General features: G+C 32.1%; 1 protein-coding gene across 3 annotated transcripts in view; it reads left to right on the top strand.

Annotated features, from left to right (window-relative positions):
• LOC132744020 (E3 ubiquitin-protein ligase SMURF2-like) overlaps positions 1 to 25459 on the top strand; it is a 62080-nt gene extending 36621 nt beyond the window's left edge. For 2 of the 3 annotated variants that reach the window (XM_060732629.1, XM_060732628.1), the window contains 11 exons: positions 3581 to 3665; positions 4218 to 4388; positions 5114 to 5267; positions 9387 to 9490; positions 10089 to 10203; positions 13077 to 13255; positions 13736 to 13873; positions 14256 to 14376; positions 18251 to 18452; positions 21645 to 21729; positions 23992 to 25458. In XM_060732629.1, coding sequence (XP_060588612.1) covers positions 3581 to 3665; positions 4218 to 4388; positions 5114 to 5267; positions 9387 to 9490; positions 10089 to 10203; positions 13077 to 13255; positions 13736 to 13873; positions 14256 to 14376; positions 18251 to 18452; positions 21645 to 21729; positions 23992 to 24091 — 1454 coding nt within the window. In that variant the 3' untranslated portion in view covers positions 24092 to 25458. Of the gene's footprint in view, positions 1 to 3580; positions 3666 to 4217; positions 4389 to 5113; positions 5268 to 9386; positions 9491 to 10088; positions 10204 to 13076; positions 13256 to 13735; positions 13874 to 14255; positions 14377 to 18250; positions 18453 to 21644; positions 21730 to 23991 lie in introns of all 3 variants that reach the window. The other variant, XM_060732630.1, reaches the window with a different exon arrangement.
• Positions 25460 to 27609: the final 2150 nt, after the last annotated feature.

The following is a 27609-nucleotide window of genomic DNA, read 5'->3' as shown; positions in this document are numbered from 1 at the left end:
GGCATCTTATTTTTTTGTGAGATATTTTTGTTTACAACTTATCATTGTGATTCAGTGTATGTAGAATTTAATATTATGATATGATTTCTTAAAGACTAATTTTATAAATTGTACACATTTATCATTTCAACACAAGAACCATGCTACCAAGTTAACTTGATCTAATTTACAATGAAGCATGTGTGATATGTGATAAATTATTTTCATTTAATCATGTTATCAAAATCTATATAGTATATAAATAAATAAGGATATTAAAGGCTTTTAACAGAAAAGTAAAAAATAGTGTAAGAAAACAAATAAACAAATACTTTCTTAAGTTTTAATATTTAAATATACTTATGCTGGTGTGTTATTTATTTTGCTGTTTTGCTGTGTCTTTAAATTCGCACTATCCTCTTTAATATTATATACATAAAATTAAATCAACAGTTACAAGAAAGGCTATAGTTATTGCCTATATACATGTTAATGGCTATGTATTAATTGAGCTATATTACAATGGGTTCAAATCCCACAATGGAATTGGGATTCTTTTAAGATAAAATTGTATAAGTAATATAAAAGGTTGGTGGTTTAACTGTCAGGATTTCTACCACATGTTCAGCTTGAAAGTAATAAAATTAAATCTTTACAATATTTGATTGACATAGAACCAAGTCTTTAACACTTTATCATTCAAACAAGTTTTTAATAAAACATTTTGCACCCAAGTCATTTTCAAAATTTAAGTGCAGATTTTCAATATGTTAAATTTTTCATCTATCATAATTAATTACTTATATATAATTTCACACTAATAAATTTCTTTGACATTGCACGTGTTGCAAAAAGCAAAATTCTTTCAACATTTAATTTTGTATCACTGACAACTTTAACATTAAGAACATTTTAATTTGTTTATTTTTTTCTTGTAAAAAAAACCCTATCAAATAGCTGTAGGTACAACAATTAAACTTCAATTAATGTTTTTGTAATTAAGATTTTCTGTTTACAGGTATGTTAAATGAAGTATGTGAAAATAAAACATATGTGTTCTATTAGTTGAATTCTGGGTGGTTTATTAAAAAAGTTTATGTTGGAACCTTGTATTGTCATAAAGTAGCAGTTTACAGTTATTAAGATGTTGTATTAAAACTGCATGTGCAGCATGCCTCCCTGCTATACAGCTCCTATGATTCACCCAGTATTTGTGTCGATCTTTGATGATGTGCAAGCAAAATATAAAATGCTTAGTTAGTTGATAAGCAGGTTATTTGATAATTTTACTGAGAAGAAATTTTTCAGATGCATGGTTTGTTAGATTGTGATTCTCTTTACTTTTGTTTATAGCTAGCGCTTTTCAGTATTTTAAGAGAAAAAAAAGGTTTTACAGAAATCAATAAATTTGCATTACTCCCACATTTCTGTTTAAACCCTTCTGCTCACATCATTCCATCATACACCCACCATTCCTCCCCCCCCTCCCCCCCCCCTTCCTATGAAACAGGGACCCACTTGATTTGCATATAATACAATTTCCATTCAGTTATTCCTTAGTTGGACATTTGTAGATTAAGTGTAAAAAGAAAACATTAAATGGACTCCTGACATTTTTTTTGTCATGACAGGACTAGGAATATTTTTATGAAATTTGTAGACAATTTGATGAAGGTCTAGGCCAATAACTTGTGTGCAAATTTTCAGATAATTACCTCGCCCTGTTTTTTCAGAATCATCATGTTTATTTTGTGCAAAATGACCCAAAGACAAAAGACATTCCAAAAGCATGCTGAAAATTTGACAAAAATTTTTGACCATTATTAATTTCTTTAATTATTCTCTGCATATTTTTCAATTAAAATGCTTCCCTTGATCACCATATTTATGCTTTTAGGATTTTTGACTGTGATGTTGCTCCTTGAAAAAAAAAGACTTGACAAAATTAAACATCTTGGAGTGTATTTTTGCAATGCATGATAAAGAGAAAGGATAAATCATATAAGAATTTTTTTCTGTCATACCTTAAATTGAGCACATAGGGTGTAAAATGTGGTTATGTCATAGACTCTGCTTTATAGACTGGGAAAATGCTTGTTATGATAAATCTATGTTATAATGCAAATGGATAATGTAAAAATTATCTAGGTAAAATTGATGTACCACTAATATATCTGCAGATATCATGATATAGAAATCCTACATAGATTCCACCTTGGCACAGAAATACATTCATTATTTATTTTCTCACACTCTGGTGTGAAACACAAAATACAAAATTCAGCAGAAATTTTACCATGAATCATAATTATCCTGAGGAATATTGTAATACCTTTACTGTACTAACTATGATAATAAACAATGTTTTTCTTCAATAAAGAATGGTCAAAAATGGAATCACTAAAGATCGCACAAAACTCCAAAATTGAAAATGTTACAGGCTTGGTTTGATTGAGCCTGTTCATGGAAGGTAGTGGTAATTGCAAGCTACCACCTAGGCGGTGTCTATAGACTTATAACGGTACCCATGGCTGCTAGGCTAGCATGTAAACCTGTGCACTTTGACCAGGCTGTTTATCCCAGGCATAGCTATTTTAGTATTTTGCATTGAAATCCCTTAATCTAACAATTGACTTTCATAAATTTAAAGGGCAAGTCAGTTATTCAAATTTAATTGGGTGATAGAATAAGAATCAGGTGAAAGGAAATATTTTCTTTCTCATCAGATTCTATGAGAGAGAGGATTTTGTTTACTTCCTGTATTGTTTTTTTTTCCTCCTCATTTTTTGCCTTTCAAATTTCCCAAACATTCCAGATTCCAATAATTTCCCAGGGTGAGAGTGACTAATACAGGTGTAAAACATATTCTGTTCAATAAATAGATGTACCTGTCAAATAGAATAAAATGTGTTTGAAATTTTCTCAGACAATTTATTTATACTATTAATTAACTGAATAATGGAATTATTTACCTATATTCTAGGGGCATTTGTTTCGCAGATAAATTCTAATATTCTAAAAGTATTTATTATGTAACAATTTTTGTCAAATTCTTCTATTACACTCATCTTTGCAACAGAAATTCTGTAGAAATAATTTTCAGTGTAATAATTTTTTGTCTTATATTTGTACATGATAATTATTTAGACACGAATTAACATCATTATATCATAAGCAAAATTATGTATATACAAAAGCATTGTGCCAAAACTTATATCAACATTATTTGGGCCCTCCCCTAAAGAGTTATCTTATTAGTTAAATGATAACTAAATGTAAATCTTAGAACTTCTACAATATGTATAAATTAAGCTTCAACTTGTGTGTCTCATTAAATAGTGAAAGAATACCTTGTAGCTGAAATATTTTTAGTGTAAATTAAACTTATGTGTGTATATTAAAATGTTTGCACCAATCAGATCTAACATTTTGTTAATAGTGATATGAAAGAGAGAATATAATTATATACTATTTTATTTTCAGCATTATTATGTAATGTGTCTGAACAGCTGTTATTTTGCATTTTTTAACATCTATAGGTAATATGTTCTTATAATAGATTTCAAGCTGTATATATATATATATATTGTTGTATTTTCAGAACAACGAACTACACAACAAGGTCAGGTATATTTCCTGCACACACAGACCGGTGTCAGTACCTGGCATGATCCCCGTGTTCCCAGGTAAAACAATTAATAATTGAGCCGCGTCACGACAAAACCAACATAATGACTTTGCGACAAGCATGGATCCAGACCAGCCTGCGCATCCGCGCAGTCTGATCAGGATCCGTGCTGTTTGCTTACCAACTCTATTACAAGTGGAGAAACTGACAGCGAACAGCATGGATCCTGATCAGACTGCGCGGTAGCGCAGGCTGGTCTGGATCCATGCTGGTCGAAAACCCATTATGTTGGTTTTGCCGTGACGCGGCTCATACATTGTATTGATAATTAGATATTTAGTCTACAGGTATACTCTTTGTGTCAAAGGAAAGTTTTTATTGATAAATTTGTTTTAAATATATTCAAAACTTAAATTCTTTGACATTTTTTCATACCTTTTATTTATTAAACGTATTTTCATGATACAAATGTATAGTTTAAAAACTTATAATGTAAAAATTCAGCACTAAACTAGTATAGAATTGAGGAGGCTAATCTTACATTATCTTATAAATCATTACATTTTGTTCAAAATATGACATAAAGTTTGTTTTATTTATGTTTTCACAGAGATATATCAAATTTGGATGTGCTGGAACGAGAGTTAGGGCCACTGCCTCCAGGATGGGAAGCAAGGCATACAGGCAATGGGCGTGTATATTTCGTTGACCATAATAACAGAACAACTCAATTTACAGATCCTAGACTCACTTCTAATATTGACTTGATACAGAGTCGAATGTAAGTTTGTTAAGTTAGGTATTAGAGATCAGTTATTTTATGCAGTTATTGATATTAATATGTTTATGTTTGCTCATACAATAGAATGGAAAATGTAATGACTTAGAGACCATTTTACAGCATGATCATAGATATATTAATTTTGGTATTATACAATGTATTCAGTGGTTATAAACATTTTTTTGTCAATCAAATATAAAATAATATACAAATTTGATTAGTTATCATGTCAAAAGAGAGTAGTCACACCCAAAGATAACACAAAAGGGAGAACTTAATCATATTCAACGATATCTCAAAAAAGAATGATCACATCCTAAGGTTACACAAAAAAGCATGTATTTCCTTATATACCAACTGTTTATCTTTTATTACTGTTTATGTAGAAGAAATGGATCATTATATCAATTTGCATTGAGCTTGAGATTTGAAAAAATAAGTTTGACAAAATATACTGGAAGATCTGTCAATATAAAGTTGGCAGAGCCGTCACTGTCACTAATAAATGAGCCACGTCACAACAAAACCAACATAGTGCGTTTGATCAGGATCCATGCTATTCGCTATCAGTTTCTCTACTTGTTATAGGGTTAGTAAGCGAACAGCATGGATCCTGATCAGACTGCGTGGATGCGCAGGCTGGTCTGGATCCATGCTGGTCGCAAACCCATTATGTTGGTTTTGTCATGGCGCGGCTCAATTATTTATTTTAATTACAATTTCAGAAAAAATACGAGTGATAAGGAGAATGAGAACCCCGTGCCAAAATACAAGCGAGATTTGGTTCATAAAATGAAGATATTAAAACAAGAGTTTACTAGTTTACAACCTCAGGGCGGACATTGTAGACTAGAAGTTTCTAGAGAAGAAATTTTCGAGGTAAATTAATGTAATAAATTGTTGTACATAGTGATATCAGCTGATTGTCAAAACTGTATAGTCTGATTAAAAAGACTTTGCAACACATATAGATATTTTGTTAAATTTTTTTATATTATATTCAGATATTGGAAAGTGAAGATGATTTAGAGAGTTTATGTTTCAATCATTTTTTAGCTCACCTGTCACAAAGTGACAGGGTGAGCTTTTGTGATCGCTTTTCGTGATCGTCCGTCGTCCGTCCGTAAACTTTTGCTTTAAATGACATCTCCTCATAAACCACTGAGCCAATTTCATCCAAACTTCACAGGAATGTTCCTTTGGTGGTCACCTTTAAAAATTGTTCAAAGAATTTAATTCCATGCAGAACTCTGGTTGCCATGGCAACCGAAAGAAAAATCTTTAAATATCTTCTTTTAAACAACCCTAAGAGCTAGAGCTTAGATATTTGGCATGAAACATCTTCTAATGAGTGTCTACCAAGTTTGTTCAAATAAAAGCCCTGGGGTCAAAATTGGCCCCGCCCCCGGGGGGTCATTGATTTTCCCTATATGCATATAGTAAAAACTTAAAAGATCTTCTTTTAAAGAACTGTAAGAGCTAGAGCTAAGATTTTTGGCATGGAACATCTTCTAGTGAGTGTCTACCAAGTTTGTTCAAATAAAAGCCCTGGGGTCAAAATTGGCCCCGCCCGGGGGGTCATTGATTTTCCCTATATGCATATAGTAAACACTTAAAAAAATCTTCCTTTAAAGAACTGTAAGAGCTAGAGCTTAGATATTTGGCATGAAACATCTTCTAGTGAATGTCTACCAAGTTTGTTCAAATAAAAGCCCTGGGGTCAAAATTGGCCCCGCCCCAGGGGGTCATTGATTTTCCCTATATGCATAAAGTAAAAACTTAAAAAATCTTCTTTTAAAGAACCCAAAGAGCTAGAGCTTAGATATTTGGCATGAAACATCTTCTAGTGAATGTCTACCAAGTTTGTTCAAATAAAAAGCCCTGGGGTCAAAATTGGCCCCGCCCTGGGGGTAATTGATTTTCCCTATATGCATATAGTTTAAACTTAAAAAATCTTCTTTTAAAGAACCATAAGAGCTAGAGCTTAGATATTTGGCATAAAACATCTTCTAGTAAATGTCTACCAAGTTTGTTCAAATAAAAGCCCTGGGGTTAAAATTGGCCCCGCCCCAGGGGGTCATTGATTTTCCCTATATGCATATAGTAAAAACTTAAAAAATCTTCTTTTAAAGAACTGTAAGAGCTAAAGCTTATATATTTGGCATGAAACATCTTCTAGTGAATGTCTACCAAGTTTGTTCAAATAAAACCCCTGGGGTCCAAATTGGCCCCTCCCCAGGGGTCATTGATTTTCCTTATATGCATATAGTAAAAACTTAAAAAATCTTCTTTTAAAGAACTGTAAGAGCTAAAGCTTATATATTTGACATGAAACATCTTCTAGTGAATGTCTACCAAGTTTGTTCAAATAAAACCCCTGGGGTCCAAATTGGCCCCTCCCCAGGGGTCATTGATTTTCCTTATATGCATATAGTAAAAACTTATAAAATCTTCTTTTAAAGAACCCAAAGAGCTAGAGCTAAGATATTTAGCATGAGACATGTTCTAATGGGTGTCTACCAAGTATGTTCAAATAAAAGCCCTGGGGTCAAAACTGGCCCCGCCCCGGGGGTCATTGATTTTCCTTATATACATAGCAAAAACTTAAAAATCTTCTTTGAAAAAACCCAAATAACTAGAGTTTAGATATTAAGCATGAAACATCTTTAAGTAAATATCTACAAAGTTTGTTCAAATAAAAGCCCAGGGGTCAAAACTGGCCCTGCCCGAGGGGTGTCATTGTTTTTTACTCTATGTGTATAGTAAAAACTTAAAAAATCTTCTTTTAAAAAACCCAATGAGCTAGAACTTAGATGTTTTGCATGAAACATCTTCTTATGGGTGTCTACCAAGTCTGTTCAAATAAACAAATAAAAGCCCTTGGGTAAAAATTGGGCCGTGGGGGGGGGGGCTATATACAGGTGAGCGACCTCAGGGCCATCATGGCCCTCTTGTTTAACTTATAAATATTTTTTTACTCTAGAAGTATGTCTGATTGCTATTTTAAAACATTGCAAGCATTTCTTTAGATTTTATTGCATACATATGTGCTAAAGTGTTGTAAAAAAACATCTTCATAAGCATTTGTGTATTTATTTAATGGCCACCTTATTTTTATCAATTAAAATTATCTTTTCTAGTCATGTTACCATGTAGGAGATATTAATTTGTGAATGTACACAAATGTACTGATCATCAACAGTATGTGTAAATATATAGTAAACTTGCAGTGTGGCTGAGTGGCCTCTGGGATTAAAACCCGTAAGGGTCAAGCTGTTTTGTCTTGAGACCAAGAAATTTTATACAGGAAAGGATTGGAGAATGTGTCTATAAGCTTATAACTTCCTCCATGATCAAACTAAAACAAATTCTATATAAACTAAACATAGTAAATTATATATACATATATGTGTGCTTATTACTCCTTGAACAATTTATCCAAAGTGCAGGGCACCGTTTTACTAACATTGCGTAAGTTTTTCGTAAGTATTTACGTAACTTTACGCTTACGTTTAAACTTACGTGAATCGTAAGTGTGTTCCACAAAACGTTCGTAAGTTTTTTCTTAAACTTACGTTAAAATAGTGCGTAACTCTTCAAAGAAGGTTTAAGGGAGGCGTTTTGGTAATATTTAATGAACGCAAAACTGTTTTAAAAAGGCTGAACTGGTATTTCGTAGAGTCATTTACGGATACTCGGTAATGTTGCTGGACAATTCGTATTTTTAAGTGCATATTGTGCCGACGGCCATTCATCACACAGGGGTTTATCTCGATTTTGAATAAATGTATTTAAAGAGTAGAAAGGAAAACCCTATATGATTCATCATTGAAGATATTTAAAGTGTTTTGTTTGTTTTGAGAAGTGAGAAAACTGTAATGTCCGTAAGTGAAAATGCGGATTTTTTTCTCATTTTTATATGAAATATTTAGGTTATTCATGTAACCCACATTTTTTCAAATATATTTTTTTTTCTATTTATTTTTATTTAGTTTATACCTATCAAGTAAAGAAAACCCCTTGATTTTTAACGATTTTACACTAAAACTTGCGAAAAACATGCGTGAAAAGATGACACAAAAACGCCACATGCAAACAAAATTATATTAACGATTTTAGTTATCATTGCAGTTTTTGGTGAAGTAATGATGTCTGAATATTTGCCATAAAAAATAAGTGCAACAGATAATTTTATGTACATTTGCAAATCATATAAATTTAATGAACAAATAATGTCCATCATCATTTTGAGATACTCTCCTATTCCGTCTTCATTTACTTGATACAGTATAAAACAAATGAAATTTACTGAGTTTCAGTAAATATTATTTATAAAATTCTCAATAAATCAGCATCAAAAGCTCGTGAAAGTAAAATAATATAAAACACTTAATAACTGATTTATAATACATTGGGTCCAGGTCAATCACAACTAAAGGCGGAATGTGATACCAGTATATTTTTGGAGAAGATAAGATTTAAAAGACTTTCGTCTTTAAGCTGATAGGACGACTTCCGTATTCGTATATTATTTTTTTTTACTAAATTTAATTTTTAATAAGTCCGTTAAGTCACATTATCCTTTTCTTATTTAGACTTTACTTTTCTAGAGCCGCTTTCACCATTTAAATATATTACCTGTCATATCCGTCTCTAAAATTCTCGTTTTCCTGCTCTGCCATTATTCATAGATGATGTCAGTCGTACATACGTGAGTTTTAAGTCAACAAATTTTAAGCGTAACTTTACGTAAAAACTTACGAAATTCTTACTTACGCAAATTTTTTAGTAAAACGCTTTTACAAAAAAAATCAGACGTAAGTTATAACTTACGCAAATCTTAGGCGTAAGTACGTTAGTAAAACGCTGCCCAGGTGTACAGATGTAAAAACTGTCTGGCATTTTGGTCATTGAAAACATCTGTTAAATTTGGCAAAGATTAGGAAAGTCTTATTAACATGGATTTTTTGTTTTATTTTCATTGTTGTATTTTTGCAGGATTCATATCGTCAAGTTATGAAAATGCGAGCAAAAGATTTACGTAAACGATTAATGGTAAAGTTTAAAGGAGAAGAAGGGTTAGATTATGGTGGTGTAGCAAGGTAAATATACTAAAAAACATTATATTCTTCGTGTATCATTTACTTAGTTTAAACAATTTTGAGGGGGAAAAAATCTCAAGTTTTATGTTAATGAACAGGTTACTTGTCCAATTTTTGTTACAAAGGCAAAAGACTGAGATCTTAGCTTATTTATAGAATGTTTTTATTAATTAAAGTGAAAATTATTTTAGACTGTTTTAAATCTTGGTCAATATTATATAAGCATACTGTTTTATCATTGCAAACCACTTGCCCCTCACGGCTGTGGGTTCGAATCCCGACAGGGACTTTGGATTCTTTCATGTGAGGAAGCTATCCAGCTAGCTTACGGAACGTTGGTGATTCTACTCAGGTGCCAGTTCGTGCCTGAAAAAATGCACGGAGGGGCACCTGAGCTCTTCCTCCACCAGTAAAGCTGGAATGTTGCGAAATGACCTTTACTGTGTCGGTGTGACGTATAACCCATATCAAACAAAAGCATCATCATCATTATTATTATCATTATTATTATGATGATGATGATTATAATTATTATTCTTGTTATCATTATAATTGTTATTATAGTATGACTATTATAATGGATATTGTATATTTACAGGGAATGGTTTTGTCTACTGTCTCATGAAATGTTAAATCCATACTACGGTTTGTTCCAGTACGCGAGAGATGATATTTACACTTTACAAATCAACCCAGACTCTCATGTTAACCCAGTAAGTGTAAAATACCTCCTTGTTAGTTTGTTAAATGTTTGGTATTGTCCCTTGAAATGATAGTCTTACTTTAAAGTTTAACCTGACTTGCAAATAAGTGCAAAGGGCAAGTTTTTACGCAAGTCCCTTCAACTTCGACTTACCAAAGTTCTACTGTATTTGCATTTTAAAATTACCTTAGAAGTTCATGATAAATTTTAAAAGTAAGGTGATAAATTCTAATGAACTTGAGGATTCTGACTTGTAAAAAGCAATGAAGACAGAATAGTGCTACCAGTATACAATCATGCCAGCCTATATTTTAGTCTAACCAGACTATATACTGTAGAGTCCGGACTATTCCTGAGCAAGCTGTCCAGCTAGATTTATAGAATGTTGATGGTTCTACTCACCTGACCCTTTGTGCCTGAAATAATGCATGAAGCGGCACCTGAGGTCCTTCTCCATCAGTAAAGATGGTAAGTTGCCACATGACCTATACAGTGTTGGTGTAATGATTAAATCCCTCATTGCAAAAGAAAAACGAAAAGGTTTTGACTATTTGATTTATATTCTGTCCCTGATCCTTCTAATGAACTGTTTTAAAGTCAAAACAAGGAAAGTCTGGTAAACGAATTTTCTAGTATAAAGGCTAGTATGCATTTCCACTTATACTCTTTTTTTGAGGCTGTATGTGAAATATATTTCATCATGTCAATTTTGACGTCTGTAGGCATTAGCAGACAGGATTATAGAGTAAAAAAAAATAACTTCAAACAAATTTGTGTAAAATCTGTTGCATGTCTGCCAGAAAGTGACTGTATATTTTTCATCAAGGTAGTAAAATTGCTATGAATATTTAGTGTAGGAGGTTTTTGCCTCCTTGAGGGAAAATTTACAACAATTTGTCACCTAGATTCTAGACAACGTGTTGAGTTGTATAGACCAACTAACCTGTTTTAATTGGACAAAAGTGTTATATCAGAATACAAGAAAAGTTAATGATATAATGTTTAAATGTTGTATATATAATTTGTTGACCTATTCCTGTATATAATATCACAAAAACGGTTTAAGTAGACCAATAATATTATAGTGTTTTATCTTCGTAAATAAAAAATAAAACTTACCTTTAAGTTTTTCTTGAAGTTCACAGAACTGTTTTGAAAGAAATTTCATGACAATATTGTAGATTTTAATTAATTTTTAGCTCACCTGTCACAAAGTGACAGGGTGAGCTTTTGTGATCGCTTTTCATCCGGCGTCCGGCGTCCGTCCGTAAACTTTTACTTTAAATGACATCTCCTCATAAACCGCTGAGCCAATTTCATCCAAACTTCACAGGAATGTTCCTTTGGTGGTCACCTTTAAAAATTGTTCAAAGAATTTAATTCCATGCAGAACTCTGGTTGCCATGGCAACCGATAGAAAAAACTTAAACTATCTTCTTTTAAAGAACTCAAAGAGCTAGAGCTAAGATATTTAGCATGAAACATCTTCTAATAGGTGTCTATCAAGTTTGTTCAAATAAAAGCCATTGGGTCAAAATTGGCCCCGCCCCAGGGGGTCATTGATTTTCCCTATATGCATATAGTAATAACTTATAAAATCTTCTTTTAAAGAACCCAAAGAGCTAGAGCTAAGATATTTAGCATGAAACATGTTCTAATGGATGTCTACCAAATTTGTTCAAATAAGAGCCCTGGGGTCAAAATTTGTCCTGCCCTGGGGGTCATTGATTTTCCATATATGTGTAAAGAAAAAACTTTAAATTAAAAATTCTTTGGAAAAAAACAAATAGCTAGAGTTTAGATACTAAGCATGAAACATCTTCTAGTAAGTGTCTACAATGTTTTTTCAAATAAGAGCCCTTGGGTCAAAATTGGCCCTGCCCCGGGGGTCATTGATTTTATTTATGTGTATAGCAAAAACTTATAAATTCTTCTTTGATAAAACCCAAATAGCTAGAGTTAAGATATTTAGCATGAAACATCTTCCAGTTAAGGTCTTCAAAGTTTGTTCAAATAAAGCCCTAGGGTCAAAATTGGCCCTGCTCCGGGGGACATTGATTTTCCTTATATGTTATAGCAAAAACTTAAAAATCTTCTTTAAAAAAAAACAGAATAGCTAGAGTTTAGATATCAAGCATGAAACATGTTCTAGTGAGTGTCTCCAAAGTTTGTTCAAATAAAAGCCCTGGGGTCAAAACTGGCCCTGCCCTAGGGGTTTCATTGCTTTTAACTATATGTGTATAGTTAAAACTTAAAAAATCTTTTTTTTAAAAACTCAACGAGCTAGTCCTTAGATGTTTAGCGTGAAATATCTTCTAATGGGTGTCTACCAAGTTTGTTCAAATAAAAGCCCTGGGGTTTAAACTGGCCCCGCCCTGGGGGCCTATATACAGGTGAGCGACTTCAGGGCCATCATGGCTCTCTTGTTGATTAAGTATTTAATCTTAACCTGCTGGAACTGAAAATGAGTAGCATCAGATTAACGTTTGCCCCCAATATAGAGCCAGGTTAACCTGCACATCAGTACATGGCCTGGCTCTATATTGTTGCCTGCTGAAATTTTATTTGTCATCTTGATTTCCTCTAAAATTGATAATGGACAGTTCCAAAAATGGAAACTGGACATGTCCATTAAAGAAATTCAGCAGCTTAAGTTTATGGGAAGTTTAAGATACTGCGTGCTTTTTATTTGAAAAATATGATAAAATGCAACCACTGGCTTATGCAAACCATTTTGATAACAGTTATTTGTGATTACACAGAAATTGATACTTTGATTATTGTTTATGCTTAAAATTGGGGGGAAAAAAACCTGTTGTTGTAATAGAGCATGCTTGTTATTATGTTAACAATGGTTTGATATTGATGGTTTTATTATTTCAGGAGCATTTGTCGTATTTTCATTTTGTTGGACGTATACTGGGCATGGCAATATTTCACGGACACTACCTGGATGGAGGCTTCACAATGCCTCTGTATAAACAGTTATTATCTAAACAAGTGACCTTAGATGACCTTGAAAGTGTTGATCCAGACCTTCATAGAAGTTTACTATGGATGTTGTAAGTTGATTAATAAATTATGGGGATAATATTGTAAATATGTGTTTTATAGTCAAATCTTTCTTTAAAAATCACACTCGTAAAGCTTGTACTGTTAATGAATTGTCTGCTGTTATTGATATTGTTTTAAAATATGATGGTGTTTGAATAAATATATAATATTTGATAATATGAATGATTAAGAAACTACCTTTGATTATAGGAGTTTGTGTGAACTCGTTTTAGTGGTTTCAATATAATTATGATATGTGTTAACTCTTTGAATGTTACCAATGTTATTAGCAAAGATTACTTTTCTGTACCATCAGTGTAGTATCTGCCTTGTTTGGGTAATCAACAGTTGCTCATTTTAAGCTATTAGATATACAAACCCCTTGAAATGAAAATGGAAAGTTTCCTTTTCAAATTAGGACAAGTTCAGTGTAAAACAATACATGCAGTGGTACTGGTTAAGGTGTAATCTAATTGTGTATATTTCAGGGATAATGATATAGAGGAAGTCTTAGACCACACGTTCTGTGTAGAAAGTCACTCATTCGGTCAGTTCCAACAACATGAACTTAAACCTGGTGGTGATGACATCAAAGTTACAGAGGAAAACAAGAAAGAATATGTCAAGTATGTGTGATCACAATAAATAATATAATATTTATGGGGGGGGGGAGCAAAAAGAAACTGTTTCAGATTTTTATTTTAAGTTTCAACCAACTTAAGGAATACATCTTTATGTCCATTATTAACTTGTACAACTAAAAATATTTTCATGCATGATTATTTGGAAAGGTTTGTGGCTCAACTCAGGCACCTGGCTTGTGCATAGAATATTGTACAGATGAGCATGTTGGGGTCTTTATTCATCAGTCATTCATCAGTGAAAGCTGGTATAGACTTCATTAAGCTTTGACAATGTTGATGTTACTTTTAGCCCAAGACTTCTGGAGCCACAAAGTTATGAACTCTCATGACATTATTTCTGTATGTTATATATTTATGTATGCAGGTTGTATGTACAGTGGGTATTTATGAGAGGTATTGAAGCCCAGTTCCTCGCGTTACAGAAAGGTTTCCACGAGATCATTCCACAACATTTACTCCGACCATTTGATGAAAGAGAATTAGAGGTTAGGCTCATATATATTACATTGATATCTTTTGTATCTTGAAATATTATACAGTGCTTAGGCTTATAATCTGCTTTCAACATCCATGAGAATTGAAAGATATTTATGTCCAATGATCTACTTTGAATACATATGACATATTTGATTTAAACCCCCGCCGGGAGTTTTTAGCTGACCTGTCACAAAGTGACAGGGTGAGCTTTTGTGATCGCTTTTCGTCCGGCGTCCGTCCGTCCGTCGTCCGTAAACTTTTACTTTAAATGACATCTCCTCTTAAACCACTAAGCCAATTTCATCCAAATTTCACAGGAATGTTCCTTTGGTGGTCACCTTTGAAACTTGTTCAAAGAATTTAATTCCATGCAGAACTCTGGTTGCCATGGCAACCAAAAGAAAAAACTTTAAATATCTTCTTCTAAAAAACCCAAAGAGCTAGAGCTTAGATTTTTGGCATGAAACATCTTCTGGTGAGTGTCTACCAAGTTTGTTAAAATAAAAGCCCTTGGGTCAAAATTGGCCCCGCCCCAGGGGGTCATTGATTTTCCCTATATGCATATAGTAAAAACTTAAAAAATCTTCTTTTAAAGAACCCAAAGAGCTAGAGCTTAGATATTTAGCATGAAACATCTTCTAATGGGTGTCTACCAAGTTTGTTCAAATAAAAGCCCTGGGGTCAAAATTGGCCCTGCCCCAGGGGGTCATTGATTTCCCTATATGCATATAGTAAAAAATTAAAAAAAATTCTTTTAAAGAACCAAAAGAGCTAGAGCTAAGATATTTAGCATGAAACATCTTCTAATGGATGTCTACCAAGTTTGTTCAAATAAAAGCCCTGGGGTCAAAATTGGCCCTGCCCCAGGGGGTCATTGATTTTCCCTATATACATATAGTAAAAACTTAAAAAATCTTCTTTTAAAGAACCAAAAGAGCTAGAGCTAAGATATTTAGCATGAAACATCTTCTAATGGATGTCTACCAAGTTTGTTCAAATAAAAGCCCTGGGGTCAAAATTGTCCCCGCCCCAGGGGGTCATTGATTTTCCCTATATACATATAGTAAAAACTTAAAAAAATCTTCTTTTATAGAACCAAAAGAGCTAGAGCTAAGATATTTAGCATGAAACATCTTCTAATGGATGTCTACCAAGATTGTTCAAATAAAAGCCCTGAGGTCAAAGTTGGCCCCACCCCAGGGGGTCATTGATTTTCCATTTATACATATAGTAAAAACTTAAAAAATCTTCTTTTAAAGAACCCAAAGAGCTAGAGCTAAGATATTTAGCATGAAACATCTTCTAATGGGTGTCTACCGAGTTTGTTCAAATAAAAGCCCTGGGGTCAAAATTGGCTTCGTCCCAGGGGGTCATTGATTTTCCCTATATGCATATAGTAAAAACTTAAAAAATCTTCTTTTAAAGAACCAAAAGAGCTAGAGCTAAGATATTTAGCATGAAACATCTTCTAATGGATGTCTACCAAGTTTGTTCAAATAAAAGCCCTGTGGTCAAAATTGGCCCCGCCCCGGAGGTCATTCATTTTCCCTATATGTGTAAAACTATAGCAAAAATTGAAAAATCTTCTTTGAAAAAACTCAAATAGCAAGAGTTTAGATATTAAGCATGAAGTATCTTCTAGTGAGTGTCCTCAAAGTTTGTTCAAATAGAAGCCCTGGAGTCAAAATTGGCCCCGCCCCGGGGGACATTGATTTTCCTTATACAAGTATAGCAAAAACTTAAAAATCTTCTTTTAAAAAACCCGAATAGCTAGAGTTTAGATATTAAGCATGAAACATTTTCTAGTAAGTGTCTACAAAGATTGTTCAAATAAAAGCCCTGGGGTCAAAACTGTCTTGCCCCAGGTGTGTCATTGTTTTTAACTATATGTGTAAAGAAAAAACTTAAAAAAATCTTCTTTTAAAAATCCCAACGAGCTAGACCTTAGATGTTTAGCATGAAACATCTTCTAATGGTTGTCTACAAAGTTTGTTCAAATAAAAGCCCCGGGCTTTAAACTGGCCTTGCTCCGGGGACCTATGTACAGGTGAGCGACTTCAGGGCCATCATGGCCCTCTTGTTTAATATAACTTTTCAGCTACAATTAATTAGCTATTTGAGTATCATGTCTCCAGATTTAGAGAATGATACAGATATAGATATAAAACCTTATGATATGGGATAACAAATGTAATAGCAGAGAAAAGCAATGTTGCCTGTTCATGATCTATTTTTTGTTTTTCAAATCGTTAACATATAAAGTATATATATAAACATAAATAAATAAGTGTTCTAGTTGGCTCATCATTATTCTGTTACAGTCTAAGCTACAACATAGTTTTGGTTCTTATGCAAATATAAAAGCATAGATTAGGTACTGAGAAAAAAAATGCCAACACATCATTATATAACCATAAGTTCCTTTGATCATGGAACAAAATCTAGTGTAAATTCATTATTGAAAAGTTGATAGCTTTCTAAAATAACTCTACTTAAATATATGACATAGCTTATAGTACTGGAGGAGACATTATTTGAGCCGCGCCATTACAAAACCAACATAATGGGTTTGCGACCAGCATGGATCCAGACCAGTCTGCGCATCCGCGCAGTCTGATCAGGATCCATGCTGTTCGCTATCAGTTTCTGTACTTGTTATACAGTTTGAAAGTGAACAGCATGGATCCTGATCAGACTACGCGGATGCGCAGGCTGGTCTGGATCCATGCTGGTCGCAAACCCATTGTGTTGGTTTTGTCATGGTGCGGCTCATTTCTATTATAGATATGACATGTCTGAGTTACAGGACATATTTAACATGAATATATAACACAGACATTTAGATTGTATCCGTGCATGTGACATTTAGCTGTTTCTATCATGAAAGATTTTATGTCATTATGTTTACAAGAGTGGAAAATTACCAATCTAATCTTGATGTCTGGCGACATTTGTACACTTAACTTAACTAATATTTGTTAAAGGTGATATATATTATTTTCGTCTGTAATCAAATGCTTGGTAACTTTATTGTTTTTGGTGCAATGATATAAAATATAGAAAAAATAGGGAGATATAAGGGGGAGAAAAAATAGAAAAGAATGTTTATTTAGGAGAATTTTTGTGTAGATGTAAATTTGAGGGTAAATGGTTTGTTGTTTCATCTGGTTATATGAAGTATACAAAAACTATATCTTTGATAGTTATGAACCATTTTATGTGAACTTTTAAAGGGGGAAACAACTATTGTTACTCTTTAATTGTACAAAAAAACCCAGTAAAATCTTTTATTTCATACTCTGAAAAAAATACTTGAATATTGTGGTCATCAAGTACGTTAGTTTATTGAGCATCAACTTACAGCAATAAATGCATATCATATATATATGGCCATATGACAACTTTATTCTTAAGTCTAGAGTGTGTAAAAGTTAGATCCTAACACTTTACATACATATAGCAATAATATCAGACCTACTGTGTATACACACTGCCACAGTCATATGTTGACAGCATTCATAAGTCGAGTGTGTTAAAGTTACATCTAAACTCTTTACAACTTTACAGCAATTGTAACTGGCCTAGCATATATACCTGGTCATATGTTGACTTTATTTATAAGTCGTGAGTATATTTTGATGGGGAAAAGACCCTTGCTTTTCATTGAAAATGGAAAGGATATTAATATGATAAATATCAAATTCACAAAATTTAGTAGCCAACAACATAGAGTCAATTCAGAGTGTCCAGATGTGTAGACCTGTCAGCCTCTATACTAGTGGCATAGGTGTGTCATCCCCTCTGGCACACAAAAGGTTTACTTATGGTTTTTTATTTTATGTGAGTTGTGTTTGAATTAATTTATGTTATATTATATTACAGTTGATGATAGGTGGATTAGGGAAGATAGATTTAGACGACTGGAAGTTACATACAAGATTAAAACATTGTACACCAGATACTAGTATAGTGAAATGGTTCTGGAAGGCGGTAGATAGTTACGATAATGAGATGAGGGCTAGATTGTTACAGTTTGTCACTGGAAGTTCACGAGTTCCATTACAAGGATTTAAAGCATTACAAGGTAACTTAAATATCTAAATTTTGAGGATAAATTGTGGTCTAGTGGCTCCGGTATATGCAGCTTAACAGGCAGATAGTGAGTTCAAGCCCTAGTTAGGTCATGATCATATTACCTTGTATGACACAAGCACTGACTTATTGAGAAAGCAAGTTTGAGAGTATCAAGTCAAGTAATTAAATTGCAAACAATTCCAATTTTATTGCAACACCTATTACAAGTTAAGGAAGTTAAGGAGTCAAATCAAAGGGCTGCAGCTCTATGGTATTTTCTGATCTTTGCAATCTAAATCAGACTGACTATCTGTATGTACTTCCTGTATAAGTTTATTTTTATATACTATAATTCATCTTATGCAGCGACAGCGTTTTGATTTTCTTCTATAACAGTTTGAGATTTACATATGGAATTTTGCCATGAAAAAAAAATAAGAATTGCCTCGATCTAGGATTGGAACCATAGGCCTCTCACACCTCAACGAGACCGCTTACCTCTGCACCACGTGCGAAGTTTATAATATGAACCTGAAATAAAAACGAATAAATTATGTAATTCTAAAAATTGGACAATTTCATTTCGTGTGTTTGTAATCCTTATTAATTTCGAGGTTATTTTGTTCACGATTAAAACGTGTTTTTTAACACTGATGGAAAATAATTTTATCGAAAAATCTTCCGCCCAAAAAAGTCCCAATGATAAGTCCCGGGCTGAAGTGATTCCCCGGGTCTTCAAAAAAACCAATACAATCCTTTAAACTAAATATTATTTTTTTTTTTTTTTTTTTTTTTTTTTTTTTTTTTTTTTTTTTTTTGGGTTTTTTTTTTTTTTTTTTTTTTTTTTTTTTTTTTTTTTTTTTTTTTTTTTTTTTTTTTTTTTTTTTTTTTTTTTTTTTTTTTTTTTTTTTTTTTTTTTTTTTTTTTTTTTTTTTTTTTTTTTTTTTTTTTTTTTTTTTTTTTTTTTTTTTTTTTTTTTTTTTTTTTTTTTTTTTTTGGTTTTTTTTTTTTTTTTTTTTTTTTTTTTTTTTTTTTTTTTTTTTTTTTTTTTTTTTTTTTTTTTTTATTTTTGGTTTTAAAGGTAAAAAAAAAATTGCCCAAAAATTTTTTGGGGGTTATATCAAAAAAATTCAAAATTTTAAATTTGGGTTTTTTTAAACCCCATTTTTAAAAGAGCAGTCAATTGGAATTAAATTGGAATTAAAAGAAATATTTAATTTTTTTTATGCTTTATTATAATTGAACTTTTATTTTGGGTTGGGTTTTTAAAAAGGAAATTTTTTTTGAAAAAATTTAAAATGGAAATGTTTAAAAAAAAAATTCATTTACAAAACTTTTTCGTTTTTATAATGTCTTTAATTAGCCATTTTTAAAGGAAAAAAAGGGGTAAATAAAAGGTCGGAAAAAATCAAATTCCCCCTTACAGTTCGGTATAATTTCTCTTAATACATTTCTCAATATCATCTATCTGTCTATATACCAATGTGACTTAAAGAACCTGTATGTTTTGTGATTGATATTGTTACTGTGTTCACGGCAATTTTGCAAAAATGTATATGGATATAATTATGCAAATAAAACCATTTTCAAACATCAAAGAATATGTAAAATGTTTATTGCAAATATTTGTGCACATTAAATTTAATCAATAAATTGCATGCATTGATTTCTTATTGGAAAATTTGACTTAGAATTTATAGAAAATAAAATTCTAATTACCTCCCTTTAATGGCCTTTATTTACATGGATTGTTAAATTGAGTGATATCTTTCTAAATTATGCTTATTTGAACTTACAATATTGACAAATCTTAATTTGAGCATCATATTTATGAAATAAAACCGTGAAAAAATTGTGTTACAGGATCTTTACTGTAAACATATCCATATCCAAAGCTTTTTCTGGTTTGGTATCAATATTTTTTCCCGTATTAATTATGCAGCCATAGAAAGGTAAATTAAAAAATGCTGCCTAAAAATTTTTCCGTGGGCACTCTATAATCAAAAAAAATATCTAACACATGTCTTAACCCAGTTTACTCAGGTAGTACATTACACACACATCGATTGATGAACCGACGCTACGTCACTTGGTACATGCTAACTGTGTAATTGAGATAGAGCTAGGTGTGTAGACTTTGTTTGCTATAGTGCTGGATTATAATTGGACTTAATTATTTTGGCCCTCTGGGTGTTATAATAGGTAATCTTTATCTGATTAACGGACAATTAAAAGGTGTGAAAGTCGTTTAAATCAGACAAAACATTGCATTGGGACCAGACAATTAGGGTCGCTTGTCACATATGACAGGGTGTCGTTTAATTCAGACCATTTATATAGGAAAATACGTTGGGAGTACTGAAACAAGGTCGGATAAGACAGGGAGTCGTTTAAATCAGGGGGTCGCTTAGGCAGTCTCGACTGTATATATTCCACTACTCGACAGTCAGATTTATTTGTGTACTACGCTCTGGAGTATTCGGTAATCGGCATAGCTAAAAATAGCATTTTCATTGATTAAAATGATATTCATGATAATCCGAAGCTTTACGGAAATAGCCGAACATTTTTCATTGGGTAAAAAAGATATTCATCCGCGAAATTTGTGATTGTAACCTCATATTTCTATTGACTAATCTAAACTTTAAATGCAGTGTAATTCGTTAAATGCCTACATTAAAAATTATTCTTTCTTTTAAATTGCTGGTTTTTAAGCAGTTTTGAGTGAGAACTACTTTGCGTTGTTAGGACTGTTAGGAAATTTTGTGTTAGACCGTGGATGTTAGCTATGTATTTACTGATCTTACGATCAGAAAATACAAAAACAAGCTACAATGGTATGCAAAACATTGATTAAATGGTCAAGGCTTTAGGAAAAACAGAAAAGAATAACAATTTACAGTTATTAAATTTTGACTTGAACTAAAGTTGAAAAACATTTGGTTTATTTTATTATTTAGTAGAACAATACAGCATTTTTGTTTGAAATTGCAAATTAATTTTGGACAGATTGAAATATTAATAATAGTTAGATGTTTTACTTTCTAATCCATTTTCAAAGTATGAATAAGTAATGTACTTTATGATATACATGTTGTATATATATGACATGTAGTATCAGCATTATATAATTAAGACTTTACTTAAAGATATTAATAGAGCTTACATAATGCGTATACCTTATCATTATTTTGACGTACAGGATCTACAGGTGCTGCCGGACCACGAATGTTTACCATCCACCAAGTTGATACAAATACTGATAACTTACCCAAGGCTCATACATGGTAAACTTTTTCTCACACATTCTTTATTACACATATTCCTAGAAAAACTGGAGAAGAAATTGAATTCCTAGAATTCCAGAAAAAGTCAAGCTATAAGGAATTTTGTGTCCTTTATTTACGCTTTAAATGTTTCAATGATGAGTACTTTCTTGTGCCACAAGAACATCTCATTAATCTGACCAGGCTGTGGCCTGTTTCCTGCTTAACCATCTGCAAAATTTATTTAATGGAATTGTCCTGCTTCTATATTGTTAACTGTCCATTATCAATCTTGGGGAAATCAAGATGAAAATTTAGTCGACCAACAGTATAGAACATGATGACCAGGCTGGACTGGCTGTTAAACTGGTGGCAAAGGGTTAACATATTTAGTTCTACCAGGGTGAAGGTTGATATTTATACCCCCAAAAACGAAGTTTGGGGGGGTATATAGGAGCCACCCAGTGGTCGGTTGGTCGGTCGGTCGGTCCAGACGTCCGTTGCATTTTCCTTGTCCGGACCATAACTTGAAGACTAATGGTTGGAATTCAATATAACTACATACAATGGTCAAGCACATTGAGAGGAAGTGCAGTGCACAAGAACCATAACTCTATCTTGACTAATTACAGAGTTATTGCCCTTTGTTACTTTTCCTTGTCCAGGGCATAACTTGAAAACTACTGGTTGGAATTCAAAACAACTTCATACAATTGTCAAACACAATAAGGGGAAGTGCAGTGCACAAGAACCATAACTCTATCTAAAGTAATTACAGAGTTATTGCCCTTTGTTACTTTTCCATTGCTTTCTTTTGTCCGGACCATAACTTGAATACTAATTGTTGGAATTCAATATAACTACATACAATGGTCAAGCACATTGAGAGGAAGTGCAGTGCACAAGAACCATAACTCTATCTTGACTAATTACAGAGTTACTGCCCTTTGTTACTTTTCCTTGTCCAGGGCATAACTTGAACACTACTGGTTGGAATTCAAAACAACTTCATACAATTGTCAAACACACAATAAGGGGAAGTGCAGTGCACAAGAACCATAACTCTATCTAAAGTAATTAAAGAGTTATTGCCCTTTTGTTACTTTTCCATTGCTTTCTTTTGTCCGGACCATAACTTGAAGACTAATGGTTGGAATTCAATATAACTACATACAATGGTCAAGCCACATTGAGAGGAAGTGCAGTGCACAAGAACCATAACTCTATCTTGACTAATTACAGAGTTATTGCCCTTTGTTACTTTTCCTTGTCCGGGGCATAACTTGTAAATTACTGGTTGGAATTCAAAACAACTTCATACAATTGTCAAACACAGTAAGGGGAAGTGCAGTGCATAAGAACCATAACTCTATCTAAAGTAATTACAGAGTTATTGCCCTTTGTTACTTTTCCATTGCTTTCTTTTGTCAGGAGTATAACTTGAAGACTAATTGTTGGAATTCATTATAACTTCATACAATGGTCAAGCACATTGAGAGGAAGTGCAGTGCACAAGAACCATAACTCCATCTTGACAGATTACAGAGTTATTGCCCTTTGTTACTTTTCCTTGTCCAGAGCATAACTTGAAAACTACTGTTTGGAATTCAATACAACTTCATACAGTTGTCAAGGACATTAAAAGGAAGTGCAGTGCATAAGAGCCATAACTCCATTTTGACAAAATACAGAGTTACTGCCCTTTGATACTTTTCCTTGTCTGGAGCATAACTTAAAACGTAATGGTTGAAATTCAAAACAACTTCATACAATGGTCAAGCACAAAAAGAGGAAGTGCAGTGCACAAGAACTAAAACTCCATCTTCAGTATTTATAGAGTTATTGCCCTTTGTTTATTTTCTTTGTCTTTCTGGACTTATTACAGAGTAATTCAATAAAACTTCATCAATGGCCAACCACATTGAAAGGAAATGCAATAAACAAGAACCACAACTATCTTTAATTGCCCACAACCATAACTCTATATATCAATTCTTTTACAAGATATTCTGTTACTAGTAACATCCTCATTTCCGAAGCAGTCTTGTGGGGGTATTAATCACATTTAGTGATAGTTCTAGTATTATTTTGATGTTGAAATCTACTTGTGATAGACAGTTTTCTTAATTTAAAGCAGGACAAGTAAATATTTATCTCAGTAAACATTAAATTTGTAAGCTATTTTATATCCCACTGATAAGATATATAATAAGGAAGAAAACTTGTATAGCTTTTGAAAATGTAGTCGTTTGGAGTTTATTATCTTTATTTTCTTATTTTCAGTTTCAACCGTATAGATATCCCACCATACGAGAGTTATGAGAAACTTTATTCTAAACTGACATGTGCTGTTGAAGAGACGTGTGGATTTGCTGTAGAATGAACAGTTTATTTCTATGCATTGTGGGATTGACTTCTCACAGGAAGTGATGTCATTTCCTGTTTTTGATTTATTTCGAACAAAGAAATATTCCAGTAAATGTGAATAAAAAGTCAGAAAACTGCAATATAAATTGTGAACATTTACATGGCATTAACAGTGAAGAATACGAATGAAAAATCATACAGAGCAAAGTAAGACGAAGGTATTTGTTCTAGAAGAGTGTTCTGATACTCGGACTTCCTGGTTGTGATAATTATAGTTGTCAGGTCCATACACTCATTGACATTATTCAAACTTCAGGTGAACACAAAAACATTATGCAAGAAATTGCCACAAGTATTACAACACAAGTGAACACTTTCATTTGAATATATGTAATAAGTATCAACATATAAACTACACTGTATGTACACTGTGTGTACTCCATATGTGTAAAGTATCTGTGTATTATGATTTATTAACACCAGTCAATTTCTACAAAATGCTTAGCACAGGATCTGGACTGAGGTCAGAAAAGAGCAAAAAGTAACTTTATGGAAATAGAGGAAAGTGAGGTATGGTGTTGGTATAATGGTATGAGACTATACTGCACATGACAATAAGTCTGGTACAGTGACTTGTGACGTGACGGGATACAGTAGTTGACCAGTATTGTGATATTATATACATGTGTTGTTTGTTTTATAGTTGTACAATATAATTACTAATATTTACTCACAATGTAAGCAAAATGAATTTGTTTTTTGCCCAGTGCTCATGTAATAATTGATTAATAAGTAATTGATTTACTAACCAGATTTTTAAAATTGAATTTCAAAGTAGATGTAATAAGCAATTTAGTGGACCAAGTCTTCAACACAGAGTACTTTACAATTGAGAGAGGCAGCAAAAATCAGTTTACTATATACTAGTATACTCTGTGTTATAGTAAGATGTTTGGGTCTGTCTTCGAAATCAAAACTGGAAAATCATCACCATATGATATTTGATAATAAAAGAAATGTGACATAAAGGCTTAATTTAGTGTATTACAATCATGCTGTGCTACTGGCACATTAGCAGGTTTTTTTCCGCATATTTATAGCAAAAAGAAGAAAAAAAGTTGTAAGAGAGAAAAAAATGTTTTTTAAGCATATCAGAAGGAAAAAAGCCCTGTCTTGTCTCTGGAGAACGGTTTTTGTATTACATGATTTTATATCCAAGCCTCTCCAGAACTCCAGTCATTTTGAAAGTCTGTTATTTAGCCTTGAGATTCCACTTGAAGAAGAGCGAGATTTTCTGTAAAATAGTCAACATGCTTAAAGACAATCTGTTCTTGTTGTTTTGTGTAAATTTACTGAAATCTATCTCAGCATTCAGGTTTACAAACTAAAGTTCTATGATTGAAAAGACAACTGCTGTGAGCATTTTGTATGTTTCTTCTTTTTTTTTTGCTAAGTTATATACTCCACAGGGTGAGCTGATTTATGTATATTTCTGAACTTTTCTTTATTTACTCTGTTTATTTACAGGGTTTTTTTTTTCTTCTTTTCTTTTACATAAATGTTAACTCTGTAAACTCAGAGACCCGAAATTGCTCCTGCCCTTTCTAAATATTTCCTGCCCTTTTCAAATATTTCCTGCCATGTAAAATAGTTAAAAACACAAAGTGCACTTAGTCAATATTTATTTTGTGATGAGGGAAAGGAAATGTTTATATATTTTTAATCATAAATATAATACTGATATTATTGCAACATGCAATGCTATTATCTTTCTTAAATGAATGAATTTCATAAATTTTACAAACAAGTTTCTAAACTGGATATGAGCTCAATGTCCTGGTAATTGGATAATGTTCTATATATAGGGCTAAAAATCATGACATAATTTTCTATATTTAGACTTTCTATATTTAGAAACATACATGTATTTGTTGCCTTTCCTTAACTTGTCTTTCATTATCTCTATTTGATGTTGTACAAAATTCTATGTTTATTGCCAGTACCCTTTTTGTATGATAAATAATATTTTCACACAATTCACTCAATTGTAAATATAACTACCATCCCCCGTTCTGATTTTGTACAAGAGTGTATTTGTTTTCATAATTTCAATATTTATATATATAATGATATATTTATCAGCATTTTATTTAGTCTCTATTTTGATAGAATTATTTAAATGGGAGTATATGGGCTGAACAAATGTTGATATTTTCATAGAAATGACAAATAAATGAATAAAGAAAGTAATTTTCTAGCTTAGGTTAATATGGCCAATTTATGATTAATTTATCAATTTATTATTGTGTGTATACTTATCTGTAGATATAGTTCTATTTGGGGAATTTTTTTTGCAGAAGGACAGGTATATAAAATTATAATTTTAAAATTTATAGTAAAACATTTGAGAAAATAAACCAATAAATTTAATGGGCATTGTTTCCTTATCGTTATTTTACACACCATTTTTTTTTATAAAAATCCTTTTACATTGACATAATGAGTGGGTGTGTTTCTGTGTATTTTATATTGTGTATATTTTGCTATAGATCTATGCATATATGCATTGAGGAGTGATTTATTTATGTTAACACAGGTGTTGAAGTTTGTGTAATCTACCATATCATATGTACATAGTCTCACATCAGCATGTGTAAATCTATAACTTTACTCATACATTATATATATGTGAAAATTGTTAATTGGTTTTTAATTGATCACAGAATTTCCATGTCCTGGATATTTTATCTAGAATTATACAATATGCAGTCATGAAACAAGTATTTAGAAAGAATGTCGTTCTTGTATGGATTCTTCCTCTATATGCAAATTTTAACTCTATGAATTGATGAAAGTATACAATTGTGAAGCGAGGTTTAGAATATTTGACTTTTACCATGCTAAATATCTTAAATGGACTTGTCTTCCTTTCAGTCTAAACAAAAACATTATCATTTTTACGGAAAATTTCAAAAATATGTACTGACTGAATAGCTAACAGTGCAGGCCATGATCAGACGTACATATTTGCCAGCTGATCTTGTTCTGCACTGGTCATATAGACAGCAGACTAAAAATCAAGTGAAGAATATGCCCATTGTATAATTGATATATTATATGTACTAATCAGTCCTAGTTATAATTAATGTACAATTGACAATTTTGTTATTAATGGTTTTCATAATATTTTTACATGTAATAATGTTGCCAACAAAAGAAATGTATACCATATTACTATTTCTTCATCAAATGTTATAAGATATAAAAGTTTCAACTGTGTAATGCGGATGTTTTCCCTCGATACAAGTTTAATTCCAGCAAGTTTTTATGAATCATTAGGGCATTTTGATTTATCTTTTACAAAAAATATCATTCATATAGGTATGTGTTGTGATTTTTATATAAAAATAAATTTCAAAAGTTCATTTAAATACTGAATACAGATTAAAATATTTATTTAAATTGAATATTGGGTTGTGTGTTCCAACTATATATAACCTTTATACTTGTCAATTTATTTAACAAAATAACCTC

The sequence above is a fragment of the Ruditapes philippinarum genome, unplaced genomic scaffold (assembly GCF_026571515.1).
Source record: "Ruditapes philippinarum isolate M1 unplaced genomic scaffold, ASM2657151v2 ctg684_1_1_1_1, whole genome shotgun sequence".
In the NCBI taxonomy this organism is placed as follows: Eukaryota; Metazoa; Mollusca; class Bivalvia; order Venerida; family Veneridae; genus Ruditapes; species Ruditapes philippinarum.
This window is presented reverse-complemented; position numbering and strand designations above follow the sequence as displayed.